Raw genomic sequence first — 23,226 nt, 5'->3', positions numbered from 1 at the left:
CACTGATCTGCCCTCTGGAGAAAGACCACACTCCTGCATGCATGAACACTGCTGTGTGAGGATCATGGCCCAAGTACACATTAAATTATGTGCGGTCCCAGAGTGTAAATTCCTCAAGTCAGAACTCAGGCCCTAAGGAATTTACAGATTTGGGTCCAGATTGACTGTAACAGTTTTATTTTGCTCCTTCAACAGTTAACCACCAATTTCCCAACACCCCAGCCTTTGCTACTTACATATTTTTGCTCATCTCTTATATCTGGAAATCTTCCCTATCTTCCTCTATGAGCAACCTAACATTCTTTCAAAGTCTTATTCAAATTGCCACATCCTCCATGAACCCCACAGATAAGAAGGAACAATGGATCAAGTCTAATGAGATTTACAATAAGAAACTTTGTGAATTTCAAAATCACAGTTTAAAATACCAAACCATTACTATTTTGATATTTTCTGTAGATAGGGATAAGATTAATATATAATGAAAATATTAAACATATGGCTGATCCTATTTTCTCGATAAAACGAAGCAGCAAGGTCACCATCAAAAATCAATTGAGGTTTTGGAGACTTGTCCAGGAGAGAGAAGAGAATAGCCCAAGCAGATGTTGCTGGGCAGTATTTGAATGGTCATGAATTTAAAGTTCTACCAGTTGGCATGGTCCTGGTTTTTTCTTGTCATATTTAGCTGCCTGAGTCAGGCCGAAAGTAAATGGAGAACTGAAATAACCAGAAGAGTATGAAGCTGTAAATGGCCAGAAGCTTATGGCATGTGCAAAGGAGTGATGACAGTGAGGCACTATGTAGTCTAGGTTGGTAAGAAGGAATTGAGTGTATTGGGAGGTATGGATAAGGGGCAATGAAAAAAACAGTAGGTTCAATATATTTTAGGTCCCACTGAAACTGAAGAATTATTGCAGTTAGAGCTACTACGTAGAATAAGTTAAAAAGACAGGAGATAGTGATCAGAGTATGAATGGGGTTGCAGCCTGGTAACAGCAAGGCCCATGGTATGGATGCATGGAAAGGAATGAAATGGTAGGGTAAGACTGGAGAAAATATAACTGAAAGCAGAGATCAAGGGTCTCTGACTCTACTTGATTAACTACTCCAATTCCCAAATACACACAATATTTAATTCTACCAAGTTTTAGTTTCTAATACGAAAAGATATCAGGGTCTACAGCAGCCTTTCTAAAATAAAGTTCTACCAGAGAAAATTATTTAAGTAACTATTTTTTCAATTATCCCAATGATGAAAAATGGCTAGTACCATTCTATATGAATAGGAGATAACATAATTTAATTCATATAATAACATGTTAGGACATGTTAGGACATGTCATCATAAAACCCTGGATGACAAGGACAGAGAAAAATGGATTCAAAATCAAAGGTATGATTCTTTTCTGTTTTTTTTTAACATACTTATTACTTTTGAATCACAGTAAGTGGGCAGAGCACATCTCAGATGACCCTAACAACTACCAGATGAGATAAGCAGCTAAACAATTATTCTTACTTTATTGGTGAGGTAAAAGGCAGATATGTTAAGTGAGTTAATCATCAGAAGTGATAGGACTTGCCTGGCCTGTGTGGCTCAGTGACTGTCAACCTATAAACCAGGAGGTGCCGGTTTGATTCCTGCTTAGGGTTCCATGTGCCTCAGAGATTAAATAACTGGATTTTGAAAACTGTTTCATGGGGGAAATCTGAAGTCATACTTAGGCGTGAGTAAAAAAAAAAAAACCACAAAGAGGAAACATGATAGCTACTTTTAATGTCTAAAACTCTCACATAAAAGGAAGTGTTCCATGTTCTCCCAAAGGGCAGAAAAGAGTATCAACAAGTTGCAGTGGGAAATTTTGGTTAATATTAAGAAAGAATCCCTTAGATAAAAGCTCTCTAATTAAAACATAAGGTTTCATCAAGAGACCAAATAGCCATAAGAACACCCAGCATTTATAGTGAAGGAAACACTGATTTTGGAGTTGAGAAACATCATGTTGTCACTGCAAATCTATAGTTTAGTAAACTAGCAAGACAAAATAAGATTCTCTTAAAAGATGGTTATTTAGTCTGGTTCGATGCAATATGTGACTTTAAAAAAGACAAAACAAAACAACAACAACAAAAAACCAAAACATCCTTACTGCTATTTAAACATCATTTTTCTTCACCCAGCCCCAATCCCCTCCCCTCTGTCAGTCTGTTCCATGCTTCCATGCCTCTGGACCTATTCTGTTCATCAGTTTATTTTATTCATTAGATTCCCATATAAGTGAGATCATATGGTCTTTGCCTTTCTCTGACAGGCTTATTTCACTTAGCATTATACCTTCTAGGTCCATTTATGCTACTGCAAAGGGTAAGAATTCCTTCCTTTTTACAGCCTCGTAGTATTCCATTGTGTAAATGTACAGCTTTTTTATCCACTCACCTACTGAGGGACACTTGGGCTATTTTAATTTTGGCTTGAGCACTGTCTATTCATTCTGGACATTTTTTTATATCTATACTAATAAAAGGGTAATATGCTAATTAGACCAGACATCTTCTGGACGTCTTTCTGGACAAAGCCACGGTGACGGGGGCCAAGGCAGAGGTGGTTAGCGGCAATCAGGCCCGCAAGGGAGAGCAGTTAGGGGGCGATCAAGCCGGCAGGCAGAGTGGTTAGGGGTGGTCAGGCAGGCAGGGGAGCAATTAAGGGCATCAGGCTGGCAGGGGAGAGCAGTTAGGGGGCGATCAGGCGGGCAGAGGAGCAGTTAGGGGGCGATCAGGCCGGCAGGCAGAGGCGGTTAGGGGCAATTAGGCAGGCAGGGGAGCAGTTAGGGACATCAGGTGGCAGGGACAGTTCAGGGCGATCAGGCGAGCGGTTAGGAGCCAGCGATCCCGGATTGCGAGAGGGATGTCCGACTGCCGGTTTAGGCCCGATGTGGGATAGGATTGGGCCTAAACCGGTAGTTGGACATCCCCCCGAGGGTTCCAGATTGGAGAGGGGTGCAGGCCGGGTGAGGAACCCCTCTGCCCCATGCACGAATTTCATGTACCAGGCCTCTAGTATTTCAATAGATATATATGTGCATCTCTCAACTTACACAAAAGTTTTTCTAAATTTCACTATCTTTTCCCACAATATATTTCCTTTTCTCCTTGCAATAGGACAAAAAGAAACTATGGGCTTTTTAAGTCCAGTATGTATCCTTTTCTTCTTTCTTGGAGGCAAAGTACATTGTCAATATGAAAGTTATCAATGGGATGAAGATTATGACCAAGAGACAGATGATGTTTACCAACCAGAATTCCATTTTCATCAAAATGTGGACTATCAAGTGCCTTTTCATCTGCATGCTTTAGGCTGTGCCAGTGAATGTTTCTGTCCACCTAACTTTCCATTATCCATGTACTGTGATCATCGCAAACTCCAGCGTATCCCAAATATTCCAGTACACATTCAGCAAGTCTATCTTCAGTTCAATGAAATTGAGGCTGTGACTGCAGACTCATTTATCAATGCAACTCATCTTAAAGAAATCAATCTCAGCCACAACAAAATTAAATCTCAAAAGATTGATCATGGAGTGTTTGCTAAACTGTCAAATCTACTACAACTTCAACTACAGCATAACAACTTAGAAGAATTTCCATTTCCTCTTCCTAAATCTTTGGAAAGACTTCTTCTTGGTTACAATGTGATCTCCAGACTGCAGACAAATGCCATGAATGGACTAGTAAACTTGACCATGCTTGATCTCTGTTATAATCATCTTGATGATTCTATGTTACAAGAAAATCACCTAGCCAAAATGGAAAAATTAATGCAGCTCAACCTATGTCATAATAGATTAGAATCAATGCCTCCTGGTTTGCCTTCTTCACTTATGTATCTATCTTTAGAAAATAATTCAATTTCTTCTATACCAGAAGGTTACTTCAATGAACTTCCGAAACTTCATGCTCTAAGAATGTCCCACAACAAACTACAAGACATCCCATATAATATTTTTAATCTTTCCAACCTCATAGAGCTCAATGTTGGACACAACAAACTGAAGCAAGCATTCTATATTCCAAGAAATTTAGAACACCTATACCTAGAAAATAATGAAATTGAAAGTATGTAAATTTTCATTATTTTTTAAAGACATAATCTATGCTTTATACATTGTTGATAATGATCGCTTTAAAGTTGGCTAGGAAAATGGGAGAAACTGGTCCCAGAGAAAGGTGTGCTATAAAGTTTATAGTCTTTTCTATTAAATTTTATCACCCTAAACAATGAGAAATAGTACTGTAGAGTATATGAAGAAATACGTGTATTCTGAGTAGTGGGACTATAGAAGATTTTCATTTTTTTCTTTTTGAGACTGTTTCTACTAAGAATTTATTACTTTAATAATTTATTTATTACTTGAATTAGTAAGTTTCCAATGAAGTCATTTATTTTGATAATATACAATTCATTTATGGTTTTATGTTCATTTTATTATTTGAGTAACTAAAAATAATTAAACCTAATTCCACTTATAAGTATTCTAATTAATAAAACTAGATCTATATAACATTTTAACAAAACCCAATATAGGATGATGAATGTAATATAGCAAGACTAATTTTTAATTTGTATTTTCAGATATCAATGTTACAGTGATGTGTCCATCTGTTGACCCACTATATTACCACCATTTAACATACATTCGTGTGGACCAAAACAAGTTAAAAGAGCCAATAAGCTCATACATTTCCCTCTGCTTCCCTCATATACATAGTATTTATTATGGTGAACAAAGAAGCACTAATGGTCAAACAATACAACTGAAGACCCAAGTTTTAGGGAGATTTCAAGATGACCCTGATAGTGAAGAACATGATGATCACCAAGAAGACTCAGAACAAGAAGGAACAGAAGAAAACGTTGACCCTCACTATTATGGAAGTCAAGAATGGCAAGAAACTATATAGGTGTACATTTATGGCTTCACAAAACTTATAGCTCATGATAATAGATGAAGAATTATGTGTTAGTATAAAATCAAATACTTAAATTTAAGGTATTGGTATACCATCTGCATAATTACATCGGATTAGAATTTACTCAAACTGATACAAGCCTTAAGAAATGTAAATTAGAATAACAAGTAGAAATTAAAAACTAAACTTTAAACATAAAAATTTTATGTTGAGAAAAAGTGAGTATGTCCTTTCTATTAACAGTAATTTTTCTAAGAATGATGAAAGAAGTAGCATCAAAAGCTTTGAATTACTAGGAGGATTATTTAAATGCAAACAGGTTACATTCCTGTAATAGTCAGCCATTCACTTAAGGAATACATGGGTTTTTTTTTACCTAATCTCCAGAATACTCTATTTGGATCGTATTACCAACACCGAATCCACCCCTTGGCCTTACCGCTTAGTGCTTAAGATGATACTTCTGATTGTCATAAGATGCCACCCTACTAAGGACCCAGGCAAAGAGATTCATAAAATAAATGAATCCTATTTTTCCCTTAGAGCTTCAAAGCAACAAAATTTTAAACTCTGTGTTTGGATAACTAAAAAACACCAAATTATCTCATTACAATCTGTATTTAGCAAATTTTAGAAAATTCCCAAACAGTCTTTACTGTGTTCATTTTAACTGGAATAAATGTTTTATAGTAAACTAAAGGCCCAGTGCACAAAATTCGTGCACGGGGGGAGGGGGCCTGGTCCCCTCAGCCTGGATTGCGAGAGGCCACAGGCCAGGCCAAGGGACCCCCACCATGCACAATCAGGGCCAGGAGGAACAAGGGAGGCTGGCCAGCTGGGGAGGGACCCCAGGAGGGCTCTAGGGCATGTCCAGCCCATTTCACTCAGTCCCAATCGGCAGGACCCCAGCAGCAAGCTAACCTACCAGTCAGAGCATCTGTCCCCTGGTGGTCAGTGCACGTCATAGCAACTGGTCGGCCAGTCGACTGTCTGCCCCCTGGTGGTCAGTGCACATCATAGCAAGTGATTGAGCCGCTTTAGCAAACCATTAGCATTAACACTTTAATTGGATGAACAGACAACCTGACAACCAGACACTTAGCATATTAGGCTTTTATATGAGGATGCACTCAAGAAAGATTTCTTTGTTTTAATTACATAAAGATTTGCAAATAAATAACTATTTTGTTCACAAGGTTAATATTAGCACAAGAAAGTATATCAACATTATTAAACACTTCTACTTTTCTAGCACAATTAATTAGGAATTTATATGTGTATTAGCCAATGTTTATTTACATAATGTTAAAGTTGAATAAAGTTCCTTTAAAATTTGAACAGATGGGTTTTGACAGTCTCATTAAAACCTTAAAAATTACCTATTACCTATCATTTTGAAATACTTTAACTATACCTTATAATAGAGATGATCTACCTGCTTTGATGAACTTTCTTGATTTATTAGGCTAACATTGCATAGAATTCCTCAAATAAGAAATAAACACACAAATGTGGGGCGACCTATACAGAAAAATCCAAAGAATAAACAACAATTAGGACAATATGCAAAGACCAGACATGTAACACTCTATTTTAGAAGCAGTTTTCAAGTTGTCTTTTTTTTCTGGAAGTGACAGTTTAAATGAAGCCTCTAATGCTCTTTATAACTTTAAGTTATTAGCATTTAGCAGAAATAGTATCCACCTGACTCCAGGAACTAGCTCCACAATCCAAAATGAACAGACAACATGCCATTCTTTCCTTTAATTAACATTCATCAAGCTATTTGGTGTGTAGGGCTTAGCAATGAGAGGTCAAGAAATGGAGTACCCCCTCCCTGTGGGCGCGAATCCACGGGCCCTGTCTTTGGGGTTTGTGGGTCACCCGGGGATGCAGCATTAAACTCTCTCTCCTTCCCTTCTCTTTAAAAAAGAAAGAAAGAAATGGAGTACCTACGTGGGACTGAGACATATAAGGTACAGGTGTGAGGGTAAAAGCCAGAGCAAAATGCTAGTGATGTGGGGAAAGCCCACTTTTTAAAAACAGGATTATAAATGTAAAAATTTATTATGAGTTAATATGTGGAAAATACTGTGGGTGTTTTAAGACACAAGAAATTATTAATAGAGTGTTTCTTACCTAGAATAATTTAAAAATTACTGAAGAGCCATCACAGAACTATAAATGGGAACCACAATGAGATACCCTTTCACACTCACAGGATAGCTATAATAAAAAGACAAATTAACAAGGAGGTAGAAAAAGGGGAAGCCTCACGCAGCACTGGCAGGGATATCAAATGGTAAAGCTGCTTTAGAAAGCAGTCTGGCAGATCCTTAAAAAGTCCGTCACTGTGACATAGCCATTGGGACAATCTGCGAAGACCAGACACGTAACACTCTATTTCCTAGGTGCATCTCCAAGAAAAATGAGCACAGGTTCATACAAAACCACGCACAGAAATGTTCATAGCAGTATTAACCATTAAGAGACAGAAACCACACACCAATTTCCATCAACTGGTAAAGCCAGTGAGCCAAGACAGGTGGAACAGGGAAACTGAGGCAGAGAGCTAAACACACTGAAGCAATTTACACAGATACACGGGTCCCCGCCCCACAGATTGTACTTCAGCTCCAGGCCCAGGAAAGCAGCAAAACCAGGTGGGCGACACCAGGACCAGCTGCGATGACTGACAACCCCGGCCCTGGCACTGACCCATCAGGGGGGACCACGGCCCTGGGGGAGCCCACCTGGAAGGCTGTCGAATATTCTGCTGGAACCCTCCCCTGACACCTCCCCTAAGGCTCCCCTGTGAGACAAAGGACCCCATGCATTTGTCTCCTCTAGGAGCAGCCCCCGAAATTCCCTCCCCCACCTTCCCCCACAAGCAGGCACCTCCTAAACCCTAGAGGACCCCAACAAGGCTTGCAACCATTGGCAGCTCGTCCCAGGCTCACCCCTGAACCCCTTCCCAAGGCCCCCTTTTCTCTGTTTCCCAGAGACCTAAGGCAGCCCAGCCTGGCTCTCCTGTTGCTGCTTCTATGCTAAGCCCTTTCTTGTTTTACTGTCCCAGCTTTAATAAACGTTCCCGCGTGGCCACCTGGGCTCCTGTTGTGAATTATTTCCTGCACAAATTCAAGAACCCACACACTACCGGCTGGCCCTAGGCAGACCCACAAAGGGCCAGGTCCCCTTTTCAGCAACTAACTGATAAACAAAATGTAGTATATCCACACAATGAAATATTCAGCCAAAATAAGAAGTAAAGTAGTAATACACACTGCAACATAGATAAACCATGAAGAGATTATGCTAGTAAAAAAATTAGTCAGAAAAGGCCACATAGTCTATCATTCTTTTATAGGAAATGTCCAGAATAGGCAAATCTATAGAGACACAGAGAGATAATTGGCTGCCTGGGCTAGGAGGAAGAGGAATAGAGGGAAAGTGGGAAGAGGCAGATAATGGGTAGAAGGTTTCTTTATGGGGTGATAAAATATTCTAAATTTATTGTGATGATGGTTGTACAAGTTTGAAAATACTAAAACACTACTGAATTATATACTTTAAAAGGGTGAAATGTATGAGATGTGAATTATTTAAATAAAGCTGTTATTAAAAAATTTTAATGAAGAAGATCAAACAACTAATTCTAACACAAGGAGGAAAGAAATCAAATGCTAAAGTGGCAGAAACTATGAAAAGTGACGTTGCTGCCTGAGGATGACCAGGACGTGGTAGAGAAGCAGAAGGCTTCAAGGGAGTAGGAACTGACTCGTCAGAGTGGAGAAAACACACTCCCAGGGCGAGATTAATATAGAGATAGGGGAATTCCTTATTTTACCTCTTCACTCTTAAGAAACAAAAACAAAGCCCTACAATTTTCAGAATTTTGGAGCTTCTATTTTTATCTCATAAACTGATAAAAGAAAATACATTTTCATCCTCAAAGAACAACCTTAGCGAAGAATAAAACTGCACAATCTAGCAATTTATAACAAGGAATTTGAAATCAGATGCACCTGGGTAGAAGCCTGCCTTCATAGTTCTGAGCTAACTTCAGAAAGTTACTTATTCTAGAAGCTTCCCTTTCCTCATTTCCATAAGGAAGGTGGTTCTTATATAACTGCTATAAGGATAAAGAGAAATAGTGTACATAACAAAAAATGTAACAAGCCCATGTCAGTCACAGGCAGACAGCGAGCCAGAACCAGGATTTCAGCATGTCCGTCTAGCACCTGCTGCATCTAGCTGCTCCCCAAGTCAGCTGCCTTTTGCACATGTAGGTGCTCTCTCCGAGCCCCTAGAAAGGATCAGCACTCTTCAGGTTCCTTCCAAGATTCTACTCATACAAAAGATCAGTGAACAAGAAAGACTTGACTCAAGTTTCCTTAGGAGATAGGGGGGGTGCTTACATCACATACAAGCAACAAACCTATTCTAATAGCCATCTACTGGTTCAACCTTGCAGAGCACCCGGACAGCCTGCCAGGGAGGCAGCAAGGTCAGCCCTTGCAATGCACTGGGAGGAAGAGTTGCACTCTGCTCGGCTCCCTCCCAAGGCTTGCACTGGGACACAGCACAGAGGGCCTCCAGCCGCAGGGCCCAGGAGAAGATAAATTCACAACCTTCTTTTGTTATTCTAAGAATATACTCTAAGGAGCCCGCCCCAAGTATTTCTCATTAAAAACAAAACTAAACAAAAAGGACAAATAACACCCAATGCTTTCTTTAGGAGAAAGTGAAGAATAAAGGACATCTTCAACTTGCACATCAAAACTGCAGATACCTACCAAGGCTACAGATAAACCCAGTCGATCTGATATTTATAACAGGAAAGAAAAAGATAAAAATTCATCTATTTCCTCATTATACCTTAAAGTATTAGTTACATTAGCTACTAGGCTGAACTGTATGACTATTAACTAATCCAATCATACCATGAAACCAAGCTTAATAAACATAAAAGCCCAACATCCTTATAGAAAGGAAATAAAAATAAAGAGTATTTCATAAATTTGCTCACAATAATACTAGTTGAGAATGTTTAGCTTGTGTTTAAATATTAACTGAAACACTATACATTTTGCCTTTATTTCTTAAGTGGAGCCACTAAACTAAAATGGAGAGTGCATATCATGTAACACACTAACCACCTCCATGGGAACAAAACGAAAGAAATAAACTGTCTCTTCTGCATTCTTTCACTATTGCAGAGAATTCATATGACCCCTAAACCAAACTCATTTCCTTATTCCCAATCTGTTTTGTCTAAACCTTAGAAATAGAGCATACTTGCAGCTGGAAACAAAATTAAATCATAGCAGCTAAAAATCCAAAGTTTTTTATATGTTCCAATTGTCTACATAAATATAACTATGGCTAGCAAATAAATATGACGTAATCATGGACATGGTCTGTCATTAAAACCTAAATATGTTGCAAATTCACCATATAAAGATTTATGTACTACTGAAAAAAATTAAACTCACAAATATGATACATTTTGACATGAACTCTTCCTTATATTGAGTCATACTTCCCTCCTTTTAAATGTCACCCTTTAGTTTGAGAAGTTCTGGGTTAACCAACTGACTGGGCTTCAGGCATAAGTATGAGATCTGAGATGGAGATTCAAACCATAGATTTCCCATAAAATCTTGAAATATTCCAAGATTTTTGTATTTAAAGCATCTATAAATACCTGGCCTCTGGGTGATTCTCAACAGGGGCGATTTTGCCCTCCAGGGGACACTTGGCAATGCTGTGAGACCATTCTGTTGTCCTGCTGCAGAAGTGAGTGGAGAAGAGTTACTGGCATCTAGTGAGCAGAAGGTAGGGAACCTGCTAAAGGTCCAGTAAAACACATGACAGTCCCTCCCAAAAGGATTATCTGGCCGAGCGGTCGCCAACCATTTGGACCTCATGAACCACCAGCAGTTCGCGGACCACCCATTGGCGACCACTGCTCTGGCTCACAATTTCAATAGTGCTGAGCTGAGAAACCCTAGGGGCTAGCCTAGATTCTAGATCTAGACCAACAGATAAAGAAGATAAAGAATTATAACCAAGATCAAGGGAAGGTTAAAAACAGAACAAAACTAAGGTTTATGTGATCTGACTCCTAAATTATACTACCAATAAAGTTAGAAAGATGAAGAAAATAGAAAAAAGATTCTTCGAGCTTGTAGTTTTTGAAATGCAATCCACTTGTTAGTTACATGTTCTTTGTCAGTAGAACTAAGCCTCCCCCCAAAACAAACAAACAACTCCTAGAAAACCCTTGTTTCCAAAATTCAATTCTATTCAATACATGCCTGCTGTTGAGGAACAATTAGGAGGTAGAACAATCTGCCCAACCGCACACCTTCAACAATATAAACCCCTACAAAGACACCAAGGATAATGCAATAGGGGCACCAAAAAAAAACTCCATAGAGAAAACTCACTCCGTTTTGGATAAATGCCTGCTCTTACGTCTTAGACAACTTCTATCTTTTATTACGATGCAGTGAAAGCTAAAAGCTTTCTACTAGGATATAATAGTTCTCTGTAGAACAGAAAACAATATAAATTTCAAACATGTTTTATTCTTGGAACTGCACAGTAAAGAACTTTACACCCACGAGAGGTCTGGGCTTAGCTGTTAGCTTTTAGGAGGTAACCAATATCTTTTAGAGTTGGGGTCATCACATTACATCTTAGGGTGCACTAGTCATACCCAATACTGGGTTGGCCATGTCAGAAAGAGACCAAAAGATCATGTGATTCAGGATGGGGACTTTGGGTCATGCAATCTGTCAACCTGGATGCTGAGTTCAACCACATGGACACTCAATCGATCATGACAATGTAATAAAGCCCCAATAAAACCTCTCAATGGGGCTTGGGAGCATTTCTCTGGTTTGCTATCTCGCATCAAAGCCAGGAGGGTAATGCACCTGAGAAAAATGGAAGCTCTGCGCTTTGGAACTCTCCCATGTTCTACCTAATGTATCCCTTGGCTGATATTTATGTATATAAACCGCAACTATAATGGCTTTCAGTGAGCTCCATGAATCTAGCTTCTGGCAAATTATCATATGTGAGGGTGGTTTTGGGAACCCCCTAATCTTGAACTTGGTGTAAGTGAGGATGGTCTTGGGGACTTTGCCCTCAAACTTTGTTTGGCTAACTCTGGGCAAGAAGATACGTTTATTTAGAAATATCCCACTAATATCTCTAGAAGCTTGCCTTGTGTAGTCATTTCCCCTTCTGTGTGGCTGTGACCTCTGACTTGCTTCTAACCAACAGAACATGGCAAAGGTGAGGGCATATTTGTGATTATGTGTGCATGACTGCTAAAAAGATTACAATGTCCATCTTACTGCAAGACTATCTTCCTTTTTAGCTGTGAAGAAGCAGCCTGCTATGTTAGGAGCGCCTGATGGAGGAGGTGACGTGGCAAGGAACTAAGGGTGGCCTTCAGCCAACATCCAGCAAGAAACTTGAAGCTCTTAATTCCACACACTGCATGAAGCTTCAGCCAACAGCCACATGGGCTCACACGCAAATCCTTTACTGTATCCAAGTCTTGAAGTGAGGGTGTAGCCCCAGCCAACACCTTAATTGCAGCTTTCAGGTAAGATCCTGAAGTAGAGAACCAGGCAAAGCCATGCCTGGACTCCTGACCCACAGAAACTCTGAGATAATAAATGTATGTTATTTTAAGCCACTACAGTTGTAATACATAACCAGTACAATAAACAAGTAGAGGTACTCATCAGAAATGCAACATTAGTGGGATATTTCTAAAATGAAAATAGGATATTACTAGCTAAAAAAAAAAAATCTCTCAGTGGTCTCTCACTGGCTATAGAATAAAGCCCAAACACCTTAGCAAGGTACAAAACTCTCCTTAATCTGACCTCTAGTCCCTTATCTGAGCTCTTAATATGTGCCACCCACCCACCACTTCTGTCCCTCCTCCAAGCTCCAGCCATATACAACAAACAAATGTTCTCCCCAGCTATGCGATGCTACCCTTCCTAGAACATCACCCTCTGTCACCATCCCTACTCGTCACCTATTTTCTCTCCATAAGTCAGGCTGGTGCAGCCCCTGTGGCCTCACCCTCTCAGGCTATCACAGAACTCTGCACATTTCTCGGTAGGAGGTCCCACTGTGCATTCTATGGTTTGTATGGATTTTTCTGTTTTTTTTACAAACTATAAGTTGCTTGAGGGGAGTTTTTCTCATCTGTAGTTCTGGCAGAGAATGGCTGCTCCCTAAACTATTACTAAATGAATAAATCCCAATCAAAGTGTAGTCCTGGCCATAACTTTTCAAGGAAAGTTATAATCCACAAATTTTTTTGTAGCACAAAGTATCAAGGATTAGTAAAACTATGAATCTTTAAGATTCTCTAAATCTGACACTTAATATATATCCAATTCACTTCTCTACATTCATCATTATCTTCTGTTTCATTAGATATTTTCAAAGACTTTAACATTTTTATTGTACCCTATAAGCCATGAAATTGACAATTTTTATTAACCAAACCCAGAAAATATCACAACTAAATTTAAAATAATACACATTCAAATAAAAACATAAATATCAAGTTTTAGTTTATCCAATTTTTAATTTGAAAGGACCTTAGACCAGTTTTGAATATAAAAAGAGAACAAATTAGTATTCTTTCATTTTCTATTTTTTAATATTTATCCACATGCACATTTACTAGATTTTTAGCCTAGAGGAGAAAGAAATGTTACCTTGATTGCTAAATGCAACAAAGAGTGATAATATCACTTGACTCTTTAACCTTAAATTTAATATTAAATATTTATACAGTTTCCCTCATTTAGCAAACAAAAATATATTTTGTTATCAAACCCCAAATTATAAATCAAATCTACTTTTTAAAAGCTAACTATGGCACTTGAGTTATTTGATATGTAACTAAAACTAATTTTTACATTGGAAATTTCTTGGTTCTAAATTAACTATAGTCTGGAACAGTATTTTTACTCCTCATAAAATTAAGATCATACACTATGCTGTAGTTTGCTATTTTATTTCATTCAAAAACAGATGTTTTATGTCCTGTGAAAACATTAAAATGAAAAGCATGCTTTTACAACTATGTCATCTTCATAAACTAATGTTCACAAAAAATTAGTATGCATTTTACAAGGTAAATACAACGCAAACTTACAATAATTAGTATAAGCAGACTGAGTACAACAGTTACAAATATTGTAAGCACAGTTTTCGAGTGCAAGCCATTACTTTTCGGCCTAGAGAAAAAATGTTGGCAAAGCTCTCTACCACATGGAAACTGCTTTTAAAGCTGCTGGGCCCTGAAATTCTACTCAGCAGTTTAAAATCAATCCACAGCTTTCTTCATTCACCCTCCCACTTGGTGCTTATGCACAGACATGAACATCTATTGAGGAAAACCACAAAAAAACTTCATAATGGCTACAACGGTAGACTCCCCCTTCCCCAGTATTAATTTAAATATCATTAAAATGTGACTCACCTAACAGTCTTAATAAATGTAAAGGCTATCTGTAATTTTTTAATGTTCCAGTTACCTCAAACAATTACTTTTAACTAACACTTTAGTGTATATCATTACATAACTTTAATATCCATTGCAGGCAAGAACACAGAGCTGCAAACATCACCGACCCTGTTACTCATTTTTAACCACTGATTTTTGATGAATGGCATTTACAATGCAGCACCAGCAACTCTGAGTGATTCTGTTTGAAATTATTTAAGAAAAAATCTGAAATGTGTACCACCAGATAAAATCCACCAGTAAGCCTAAATCTTACCTATTACATTTCTCTAATCCTTGATTAAAACTTCTATCTTTTTCTAGTCTGCAATACTATTTTTTTTACTTTTCAAAGTTTAAATTTATAAAGCTATTCTATTAACTAAAAACAGTGATACCTATGACAATGAAAAAACTAAGAAAATTAAAATTATGGCTTTTCCTACATTTTGTACAACTTTTAAAAGTGTTAATGACTACTTTTTACAATGTTAAATTTAAAGTTTAAACTTTAAAACTTTTCTTAAAACTTGTTTTTGTTCATACCAATACAAATCAAGAGTTCTTATAAAGTAGCAAAGTTGAAATATGATATTTTAAGCTCACATGAGACAGGATCTTGGGCCTTCATGTTAACCATTTATACTACAGGTATTCTAAGATTTCAAGTTCATAAAAGTACTGTGTTCAAGGCACTTAATTATTAAGAAACTAAAATTATCAACATTGCTTGGATTTTTTGATAGAAAAGAAATAAAATCATTTTCTGAAACTGTTTTTCAGAATATCACTGAAACATAAAAACGTTTAGCATGTAATTTAAGATCACTAAGGGTTAAATACTTGTTCTCTGGCCCCTACTGCATATACTCTGCCAAAAACTCCTCTAAGCTTTTAAATATTGCTTCGATGGTCTGGATTTTACTTCCATGGAAAAAGGAGTATTGTCTTACAGTCAGCAGGCCACTAGCTTATTAACTTCCAGTCACCTTAATTTTTGTTAAAATGAAGATTCTGCAGTCTACACTTCTCCTGTTACTGTTTGTGCCTCTGATAAAGCCAGCACCACCAACTCAGCAGAACACCGATAATTTTGAAGAAATTTTATTTACTCGACATTATGAGGATCAATACCTGGATGGAAAAAATATTAAGGTACCTTATTTCCATTCTAAATTTCATTTCTAAAATAGCCTAGCCTATTTAACTGCATGCTTGTTTTTCTGAATGTGTCTGATAAGGTTAAGAGGAAAGAAAAAGCACTTTAAGTGATTCAAATTAATTAAAAATAAGTGTCCCTAAGATTATATTTTTAAAGAACGCATGCCTCAATAAATCATACTTATTGTAACCAAACAGTATCTACAGTAACCAACACATAATATTTAAGGAAAACTAAACTTTAAGATACTCCCTGACCAGTTGAAATTTATAGTATTAAGTAGTGTTAAACAATGCCCTATATTTGGATATTATGTTATTTCAAAATAAAATAGGAGATGTGTATTAGGAGAAATAAAGATGGATTACCAGCTTAAGGTTTATTATTTTAGGAAGAAGCGGTTCAAGAAAATAAATAGAAGAGTACTGTCATTTTGGTATATATAATATTTCACAAAATTTATAAATGTCAACTATATACAGTACCAAAAATGAAAAACTACTTAATATGGGGCTTTCTGTTTAAATCAGCTTCAACGATTTAGACTATCAGTTTGTACCAACTTGAGTTAATACTCTACCACATCTTTCATACTCACTTATATGGGCTAAGTGATTACTTGTGGTTTTCTTATCACACAACTGGGTAAGGACAAAGTAAACACATCACAGAAGTATCTTTTGCCTGCCTATAGTGTGACACACACACTGAAAAATGAGAAATGCAGCCAAATATTTAACAATGTCGATCTCTTCAAAGTTCTTCTCCAGTATGAATAAGATGGCAAAGATTTATAAAGTGTCCAGTTATTATTCCTTCCTTCCTTCCTTCCTTCCTTCCTTCCTTCCTTCCTTCCTTCCTTCCTTCCTTCCTTCCTTTTCTTTCTTCCTTTCTTTCCCTCCCCCCTCTTTCTTTCCTTTCATTCTCTCTCATTCTCTCTCTCTCTCTCTCTCTCTCTCTCTCTCTCTCTCTCTCTCACTCACACACACACACACACACAAGTAAATGTTAACACCACATTTTCTGTCAACAAAGTTAGTTAATATGCTAGTATTATTCTTGCTAACAAGAAGACAAAAAAGATAGGTATAACTAGTTATAGCTTCAGATTTTTTTTTTAAAAGGCCCATCACAATAATAAACTATTGGCTCACATGTATGATCTGAATCTATCAATCAGTTAAAAGAATACTTTGAAAACTCCCTGGTCCCAAAACATGTAATAAGTAAAAGAAGCTCAGTTTTACTTCTTTATGCTGCTTTAGAAGTCTATCTTAATATAAACGAAGTGGAGCAGAGTTCAATGGTATTTAACACACAAAGGAAGTGGAAGGGACTGTTCAACCAGAACACACGAGAAAGTGAAGGAGCCGAGAGCGAGACTAAAAGTGGAAAATGCTCCTGAAGGGTACAGAAACTAGGGCACCACACAGTATATAGTCTCTAGTCTAATGGCAGAACATGTTCCCTCCCAGAATACGAAAGAGAGTAAATGATAAAGACCCCAATTCTCCTAGAGCTAACAGCCTGGACCGGTGGTCTGAGTGTGGAGGGTAGGCTAGAATGAAAGGACTCCAAGGCCTTAATGCACGTGCATATATACTTAAGGGTCACTTCCAGAAGCAGCAAAGAGAGCCTACTCAGGGCTGTCCAGGTAGGGCACGTCTGGTGCTTAGTACAGGCCAACATGGCAGAATATGAATAATTAAAAGAGCTACTTTACATAAAAATAATCTCAAGACACTATTTTCAGTTTAGGTTCCACCTCAGAAAATCTTTAATTCCAAGGCATAGAATTCTCCCCTAGATCCCATTTGGAATTTCAATACATTTGGCATGTAGGAAGCACAGAGTTTGGCCTTTGAAGATATAAAAATTTTTTTAAAAGACCTGGTTCTTTTACTCAAGGAGCCCACAGTATAAGTAAAACCAAGCTAAACAACTATTTACATTTTAATAAGTATATAAAACATAAAGTAAATGCCATTATGTGACTATGAGAAGACAGATGTTGTCCATATCCCTCAGTTTATATGGTGAAAATTAGATTTCTCACACTTGATAATACATTTTTATTTTTCTAATAGAAAAAAGAATCCATGATAACACCTGATGAGAAAAGTCTTCAATTACAAAAAGATGAGAGTTCAACATCATTACCCCTCAAAAAAGAAAATGATGGTAAGTATGAACAGTCTATCTTCTATTTTTTTTAGAAGCTTTAAAAAACAGCTTATAATGGAATTTTAGTCTTCATAGTAATCAAAACTTGTCTCTGAATAGAGTAACCCCAAATAATAGAATTCTATCTCCAACAACAAAGTCAAATAGGCATGTTAGGAGTGCACATCATTTCCCACCCCATGTTAGGAGTGAGAAACATGGAATAGGAACATGCAAGAACAACCAAAGCTAATGCAGTGTAGCCCTTACAAAGTCTGTCTTTCTGTCTGCGTAAAATCAATTCAAGAAACAGTTATTAAACACCGATTAGTTTTAAACTTAGTCCTCAACGTACATTTAGACTTAATTTTTCAACTTTATAATGGCCCCAAAGTGATACTCATAATAAATTACACAAGATAGTCAACACTTTATTGTAAAATGGGCTTTGTGTTGGGCACTTTGCCCAATTGTAAGCTAATGTAAGTGTTTGGAGCACATTTCAGGTAGGCTAGGCTACACTATGATGTCCAGAAGTAACCCCATCGTAAGTTGAGGAGCATATGTACTATGTATAGCCTGAGGGTAAGGTAAATAAAATGTAACTTTCTCCCTCAAGAAAGTCACAGAAGACGGAGAGATGGTTACACAGATTGTCATCAACTTATGATAGTTCGACTTACATTTTTTTACTTTATGATGATGCAAAAGCAATACACATTCAGTAGAAACTATCTAGGCTTAAGCTAAGATGTTCAATAGGTTAGGCATAATAAATGTATTTCGACTTAGGATATTTTCAAGTTTCAGTTTATCTACGCTAATAAAAGAGAAACATGCAAATTGTGTCACTCCACTATGCCCACCAGCCAATCAGAGCAACTATGCAAATTAACCCAACAAAGATGGTGGTTAATTTGCATACGCAGGCATGGAGTGAAGATTGAAGGCTCAGGCTGGAGTGAAGACTGAAGACTAAAGACTGAAGAGGCTTGGCTTCTCCACTGTGGCTGGACCAAAGGCCTGGGTCCTGGGTGCCAGAGGAAAACTGGTGCCGGCAGCCAGGGGAAGGAAGGCCTATTGCACGAATCTCTTTGTGCAACAAGCCTCTAGTCAGTATATAACTCCACCATTAAGTTGAGGAGCATCTGCATACAGTCATGTGCTGCATAATGATGGAGATACATGCTGAGAAAGGCATCATTAGGAGATGCTGTCATGCAAATGTTGTAGAGTGTACTTACACACACCTATATGGTATAGCTTACTACACACCTGTGGTGCATACAGCCTATTGCTCCTAGGTTACAAGCCTGTAAAGTATGCTACTGTATAAAACAACACAACATTAAATCAACCAGAAAAGGAAATGAAGCAATCGAGGCACAGTAAACACAAGACGGTTCAGGCTGTTGCCAGTGTGATACAGCAGGTAGTTTTACAGTAAAGATTTGTTCATTAAGTAGAAAGAGTACACACATGCTAAAATAATGTTAAAAATTATACTGTAGTAAATACATCAGTCAGTGACATACTCATTTATTATGGACATAATTGTATGTGTTAGTTACTCTTCTGTGCTGGTAATTCAGTAGGTTTGCATCACCACAAATACGTGAGTAATGCATTTTGCTACGACGCTATGAAGGATACAACTGCTTTAGGTGATAGACATTTTTCAGTTCCATTATAATCTTACGGACTCTCATCACATATGTGGTTTGTCAATGACCAAAACATCAATAGATGGTGCATGACTGTATATAAATAATTATAATGCACATTTCAATTAAATCAATAGAAAACATAACTACGAAGTCCTATTCAATAGTTCCTATCTATTTGATTTATTCTTATTCTATCACAGAACATTATTTCACATGACAGTAAAAAATCACATAGTAATTTCTATATTGCTACAATAAATTAAAATGAACCAAAACAGGTAATATATCTTAAGAAACCTGAAAGTATCAAAGTAAAAACAGACTTGGACAAATGGAAAGATGTTCCTTGTGCTTGGCTAAGGTGAATCAATATCATAAAATGTCAGCTCTCTAACTTTGTAACAATAAACTTATTTAAAGATCTGATAAGGTTGATACTCAAGTTCACATGGAAAAATCAAAGCTGCACAAACAGCAAGGGAAATACTGAAAAATGACAGGTAACTGCAGGAATCAGAAGTACCATACACATTAGAACATACTTTAAAAACTCTACACTTTTAAAAAGTGTGATACTGGTGCATGAATAGACTAGAAAGTCCAGAATCAGGCAGAAATACATGTACAAATTTAATATATAATAAAGTCAGCATCTAAAACCACTGAAGCAAAGATTATTTTTTGTTTATTTATTTTTTGTCAATCCTCACCCAAGGATATTTTTTCCATGGATTTTTAGAGAAGGACGGAAGAAGGGGGAGAGAGGAACACAGATTGCTTGCTCCCGCACATGTGTCCCAACTGGGCTGGGGATCAAACCTGCGCCAGGTACATGCTCTTGACCAGATATCAAATCTGAGACCCTTCAGTGCACGGGCCTAGGTTCTAACCACTGAAAAACACCAACCAGAGTCAAAGATGATTTTTTTTTTAATGGTGCTTGGACAACTAAGTAGTCAACTGAAAGGAACTACAATTAGATCTATACCTTACACTGAAAAAAAACTCCAAATAAATTCAGATCTAAATGTAAAAAGTGAAACCGTATAAATCCTAGAAAATACATTGGGTGTGAGGTACCTACAAATCCAGAGGAAACCATAGAAAATATCAATGAATTCGACTCCATAAACTGAAATTTGCATGGCAAATACATCATAAGTGAAGTCAAAGGTAACTAAAAATTGAGAAAAATATTTGCAACTTATTGCACAAAGAATTAATACCTCTAAATTATATATATATTTTTAAAGTAAAGATCTAGGGAAAAAATATGACTGAAAAAAGACACTGGAAAAACAGCCAAAAGAGATTTACAGATAATTCGCCAACTGATCCTATCTAATAAAAGGGTAAAATATGCAAATCAACCATCACTCCATCACAAAGATGGCGCGAGTAGCCTGGCAGAATGCTTGCTTTGTCGCCGTGCCAACAAGGCAAGCTTTCCACCCCAGCCATGGAGGGCGTCTGGGCAGTGGGCATGGAGCGGCCGGAGGGGGGGAATAGGGGGGGAATCTTGTGTCGTCACCCCAGCAACAAGGCAAGCGTTCTGCGCCCAGCCACAGAGGGCCTCTGGCCAGGCCAGGCACGGAACGCTTGCATCATTACAGGCCAGGCTGAGGGATCCTCCCCCACCATGCACAAATTTCGTGCACCGGGCCTCTAGTATAAAAATGATCCTCAAACATACAAAAATATGTTACATCTCACACAGAGCAATGCAACTTAAAATTACATTGAAATGCCATGTTTTAACCTGACTGACAAAAATTAAAACTGTGACAACATATTACTATATTCAATTGGCAAGGCTACAGGGTATCAGACAATCTCATACATTGTTGGTGGAAAGCAAACTGGTACACTTTTGGACCAAAATTTGGTAATCGTATATAACAAAGCGGTAATATGCAAAATGAACGTCATGACCTCACACAGGGAGGGCAGTTGGGGGCGACCAGGCCAGAAGGGGAGGGCAGTTGGGGGTAATCAAGCCGGTAGGGGAGCAGTTAGTCATCAATCAGGCTGGCAGGGAAGTGGTTAGGGGGTGATCAGGCTGGCAGGCAGAAGCGGTTAGGGGCAATGAGGCAGGCAGGCAGGCAAGCAGTTGGGAGCCAGCAGTCCTGGATTATGAGAGGGATGTCTGACAAAACCAGCAGTTGGACATCCCCCAGGGGGTCCCAGATTGGAAAGGGTGCAGGCTGGTCTGAGAGACACCCCCCTCCACTGCACAAATTTTGTGCACCTGGCCTCTAGTATTGAATAAAACCAAATCCAAAAGAAAATACATATGCAAAATCATTGAAACACTGCTTGCAATGGCAAAATATTGGAAACAATCAAATTTCCCATACATTGGAGAGTATACGTATAAAGTACTGTATATCCACACAAGGGAATACTATGCAGTTGTGAAAATAAATTATCTCTATTGAACTAATATGGAATGATTTCCAGAAAACATATACGAAAAAAACCCAAGTACAACAGTCTATCTACAGTATGCTGCCTTTCATCTCACAAAGAAGGTGATATAAGTACCGGCATCACTTCACTTGTTTCTAAAGAAACCCAAGAAGGGTATTAAAAAACTGAGACTAGTTACCTACAGGTCACAGATGGGCCAGCAGTGGTAAGGAGTGGGGATGGGAAATGAGGAGCAGTGTGGGAGGATCATGGCACTACTCTGTGTACACCTTATTGTGTAGATTTGATTTTAGAACAAGGTTATGCTTCACATAGGCAAACGAACAAACAAATACACTGATAAATAAAATCAACAAGGATAAGATAAAAAACCAAAGTGAAATACAAACAGAAAAACAGAAACTTAATTACATTTCAAATGAATAACGTAAAACACTAAAAGGGAAAATTCTAATCCAAGTAACCCTTCAACACAATATTTTGACTGCATTCCTTCTGACTAAAAAATAAATACATACATACATACTAAAATTCCAATGAGTGGGTTTGTAGCAATAATGAAACTACTTAATGCTTGTTCTAAGACTGAGTAATGTAAAGCAAACACACTGTGGATAATGAGAGCTAGGTTCCTCACCGTCAGACAAGGGTGTTAGAAATATGGAAAGGAGAAAGGCTAGAATGAACACTGTGGAGCTAAACTATAACACCATCAACTCATGGCTTGTAAACAGATACAGAAACAGATATAGATGTGTCTGTCTCTGTGTGAGCAAGCACGTGTTGTGTATATATGCATATGGTGTGTTTAGGTATATGCTAGAGGCCCGGTGCATGAAATTCGTGAATGGGTGGGGTCCCTAGGCCTGGCCGGCGATCAGGGCCAATCCTGGCCTTCAAGCTGCTGGCTGGAGCCTCCCTTCCCTGGTTGCCAGCTGCCAGCCAGGGCCTCCCTTCCCCAGCTGCCAACCAGGGCCTTCCTTTGTTCCACACCACCTGTGCTGGTCAGCGCAAATCAAAAAGAGCAAGCAGTCTCCCAGTCAAACTCCCACAGTGACAATTTGCATATTAGGCTTTTATACAAAGAATAGAGGCCCGGTGCACAAAAATTTGTGCACTCGGGGGGTGAGGGGGTCCCTCAGCCTGGCCTATGCCCTCTCGAAGTCTGGGACCCCTTGGGAGATAACGATCTGCTGGCTTAGGCCTGCTCCTGGGTGGCAGAGGGCAGGCCCAATCCCTAGGTGCAGCCCCTGGTCGGGCTCAGAGCAGGGCCGGTA

The 23,226-nt window shown here is 38.2% G+C and overlaps 3 protein-coding genes across 4 annotated transcripts in view; 2 read left to right on the top strand and 1 right to left on the bottom strand.

Moving 5' to 3' along the window:
• The window catches only part of OMD (osteomodulin), a 9,479-nt gene extending 3,808 nt beyond the window's left edge, over positions 1-5,671 (top strand). Inside the window, exons 2-3 of the mRNA XM_006757403.2 lie at positions 3,163-4,116; positions 4,634-5,671. Coding sequence (XP_006757466.1) covers positions 3,177-4,116; positions 4,634-4,962 — 1,269 coding nt within the window. The 5' untranslated portion in view covers positions 3,163-3,176 and the 3' untranslated portion in view covers positions 4,963-5,671. The remainder of the gene's footprint in view (positions 1-3,162; positions 4,117-4,633) is intronic.
• A 716-nt stretch (positions 5,672-6,387) lies between these two features.
• CENPP (centromere protein P) overlaps positions 6,388-23,226 on the bottom strand; it is a 60,354-nt gene continuing 43,515 nt past the window's right edge. Inside the window, exons 5-6 of one of the 2 annotated variants that reach the window (XM_015559825.1) lie at positions 10,679-10,759; positions 6,406-6,492 (exon numbers count right to left, since the gene is read on the bottom strand). In XM_015559825.1, the coding sequence (XP_015415311.1) occupies positions 10,697-10,759 (63 nt within the window). In that variant the 3' untranslated portion in view covers positions 6,406-6,492; positions 10,679-10,696. Of the gene's footprint in view, positions 6,493-10,678; positions 10,760-23,226 lie in introns of both variants that reach the window. The other variant, XM_015559827.1, reaches the window with a different exon arrangement.
• Positions 15,184-23,226, top strand: part of OGN (osteoglycin) — a 20,763-nt gene continuing 12,720 nt past the window's right edge. Inside the window, exons 1-2 of the mRNA XM_006757402.2 lie at positions 15,184-15,682; positions 17,777-17,870. Of these exons, the coding sequence (XP_006757465.1) occupies positions 15,533-15,682; positions 17,777-17,870 (244 nt within the window). The 5' untranslated portion in view covers positions 15,184-15,532. The remainder of the gene's footprint in view (positions 15,683-17,776; positions 17,871-23,226) is intronic.

The sequence above is a fragment of the Myotis davidii genome, unplaced genomic scaffold (assembly GCF_000327345.1).
Source record: "Myotis davidii unplaced genomic scaffold, ASM32734v1 scaffold315, whole genome shotgun sequence".
NCBI classification, from domain to species: domain Eukaryota; kingdom Metazoa; phylum Chordata; class Mammalia; order Chiroptera; family Vespertilionidae; genus Myotis; species Myotis davidii.
This window is presented reverse-complemented; position numbering and strand designations above follow the sequence as displayed.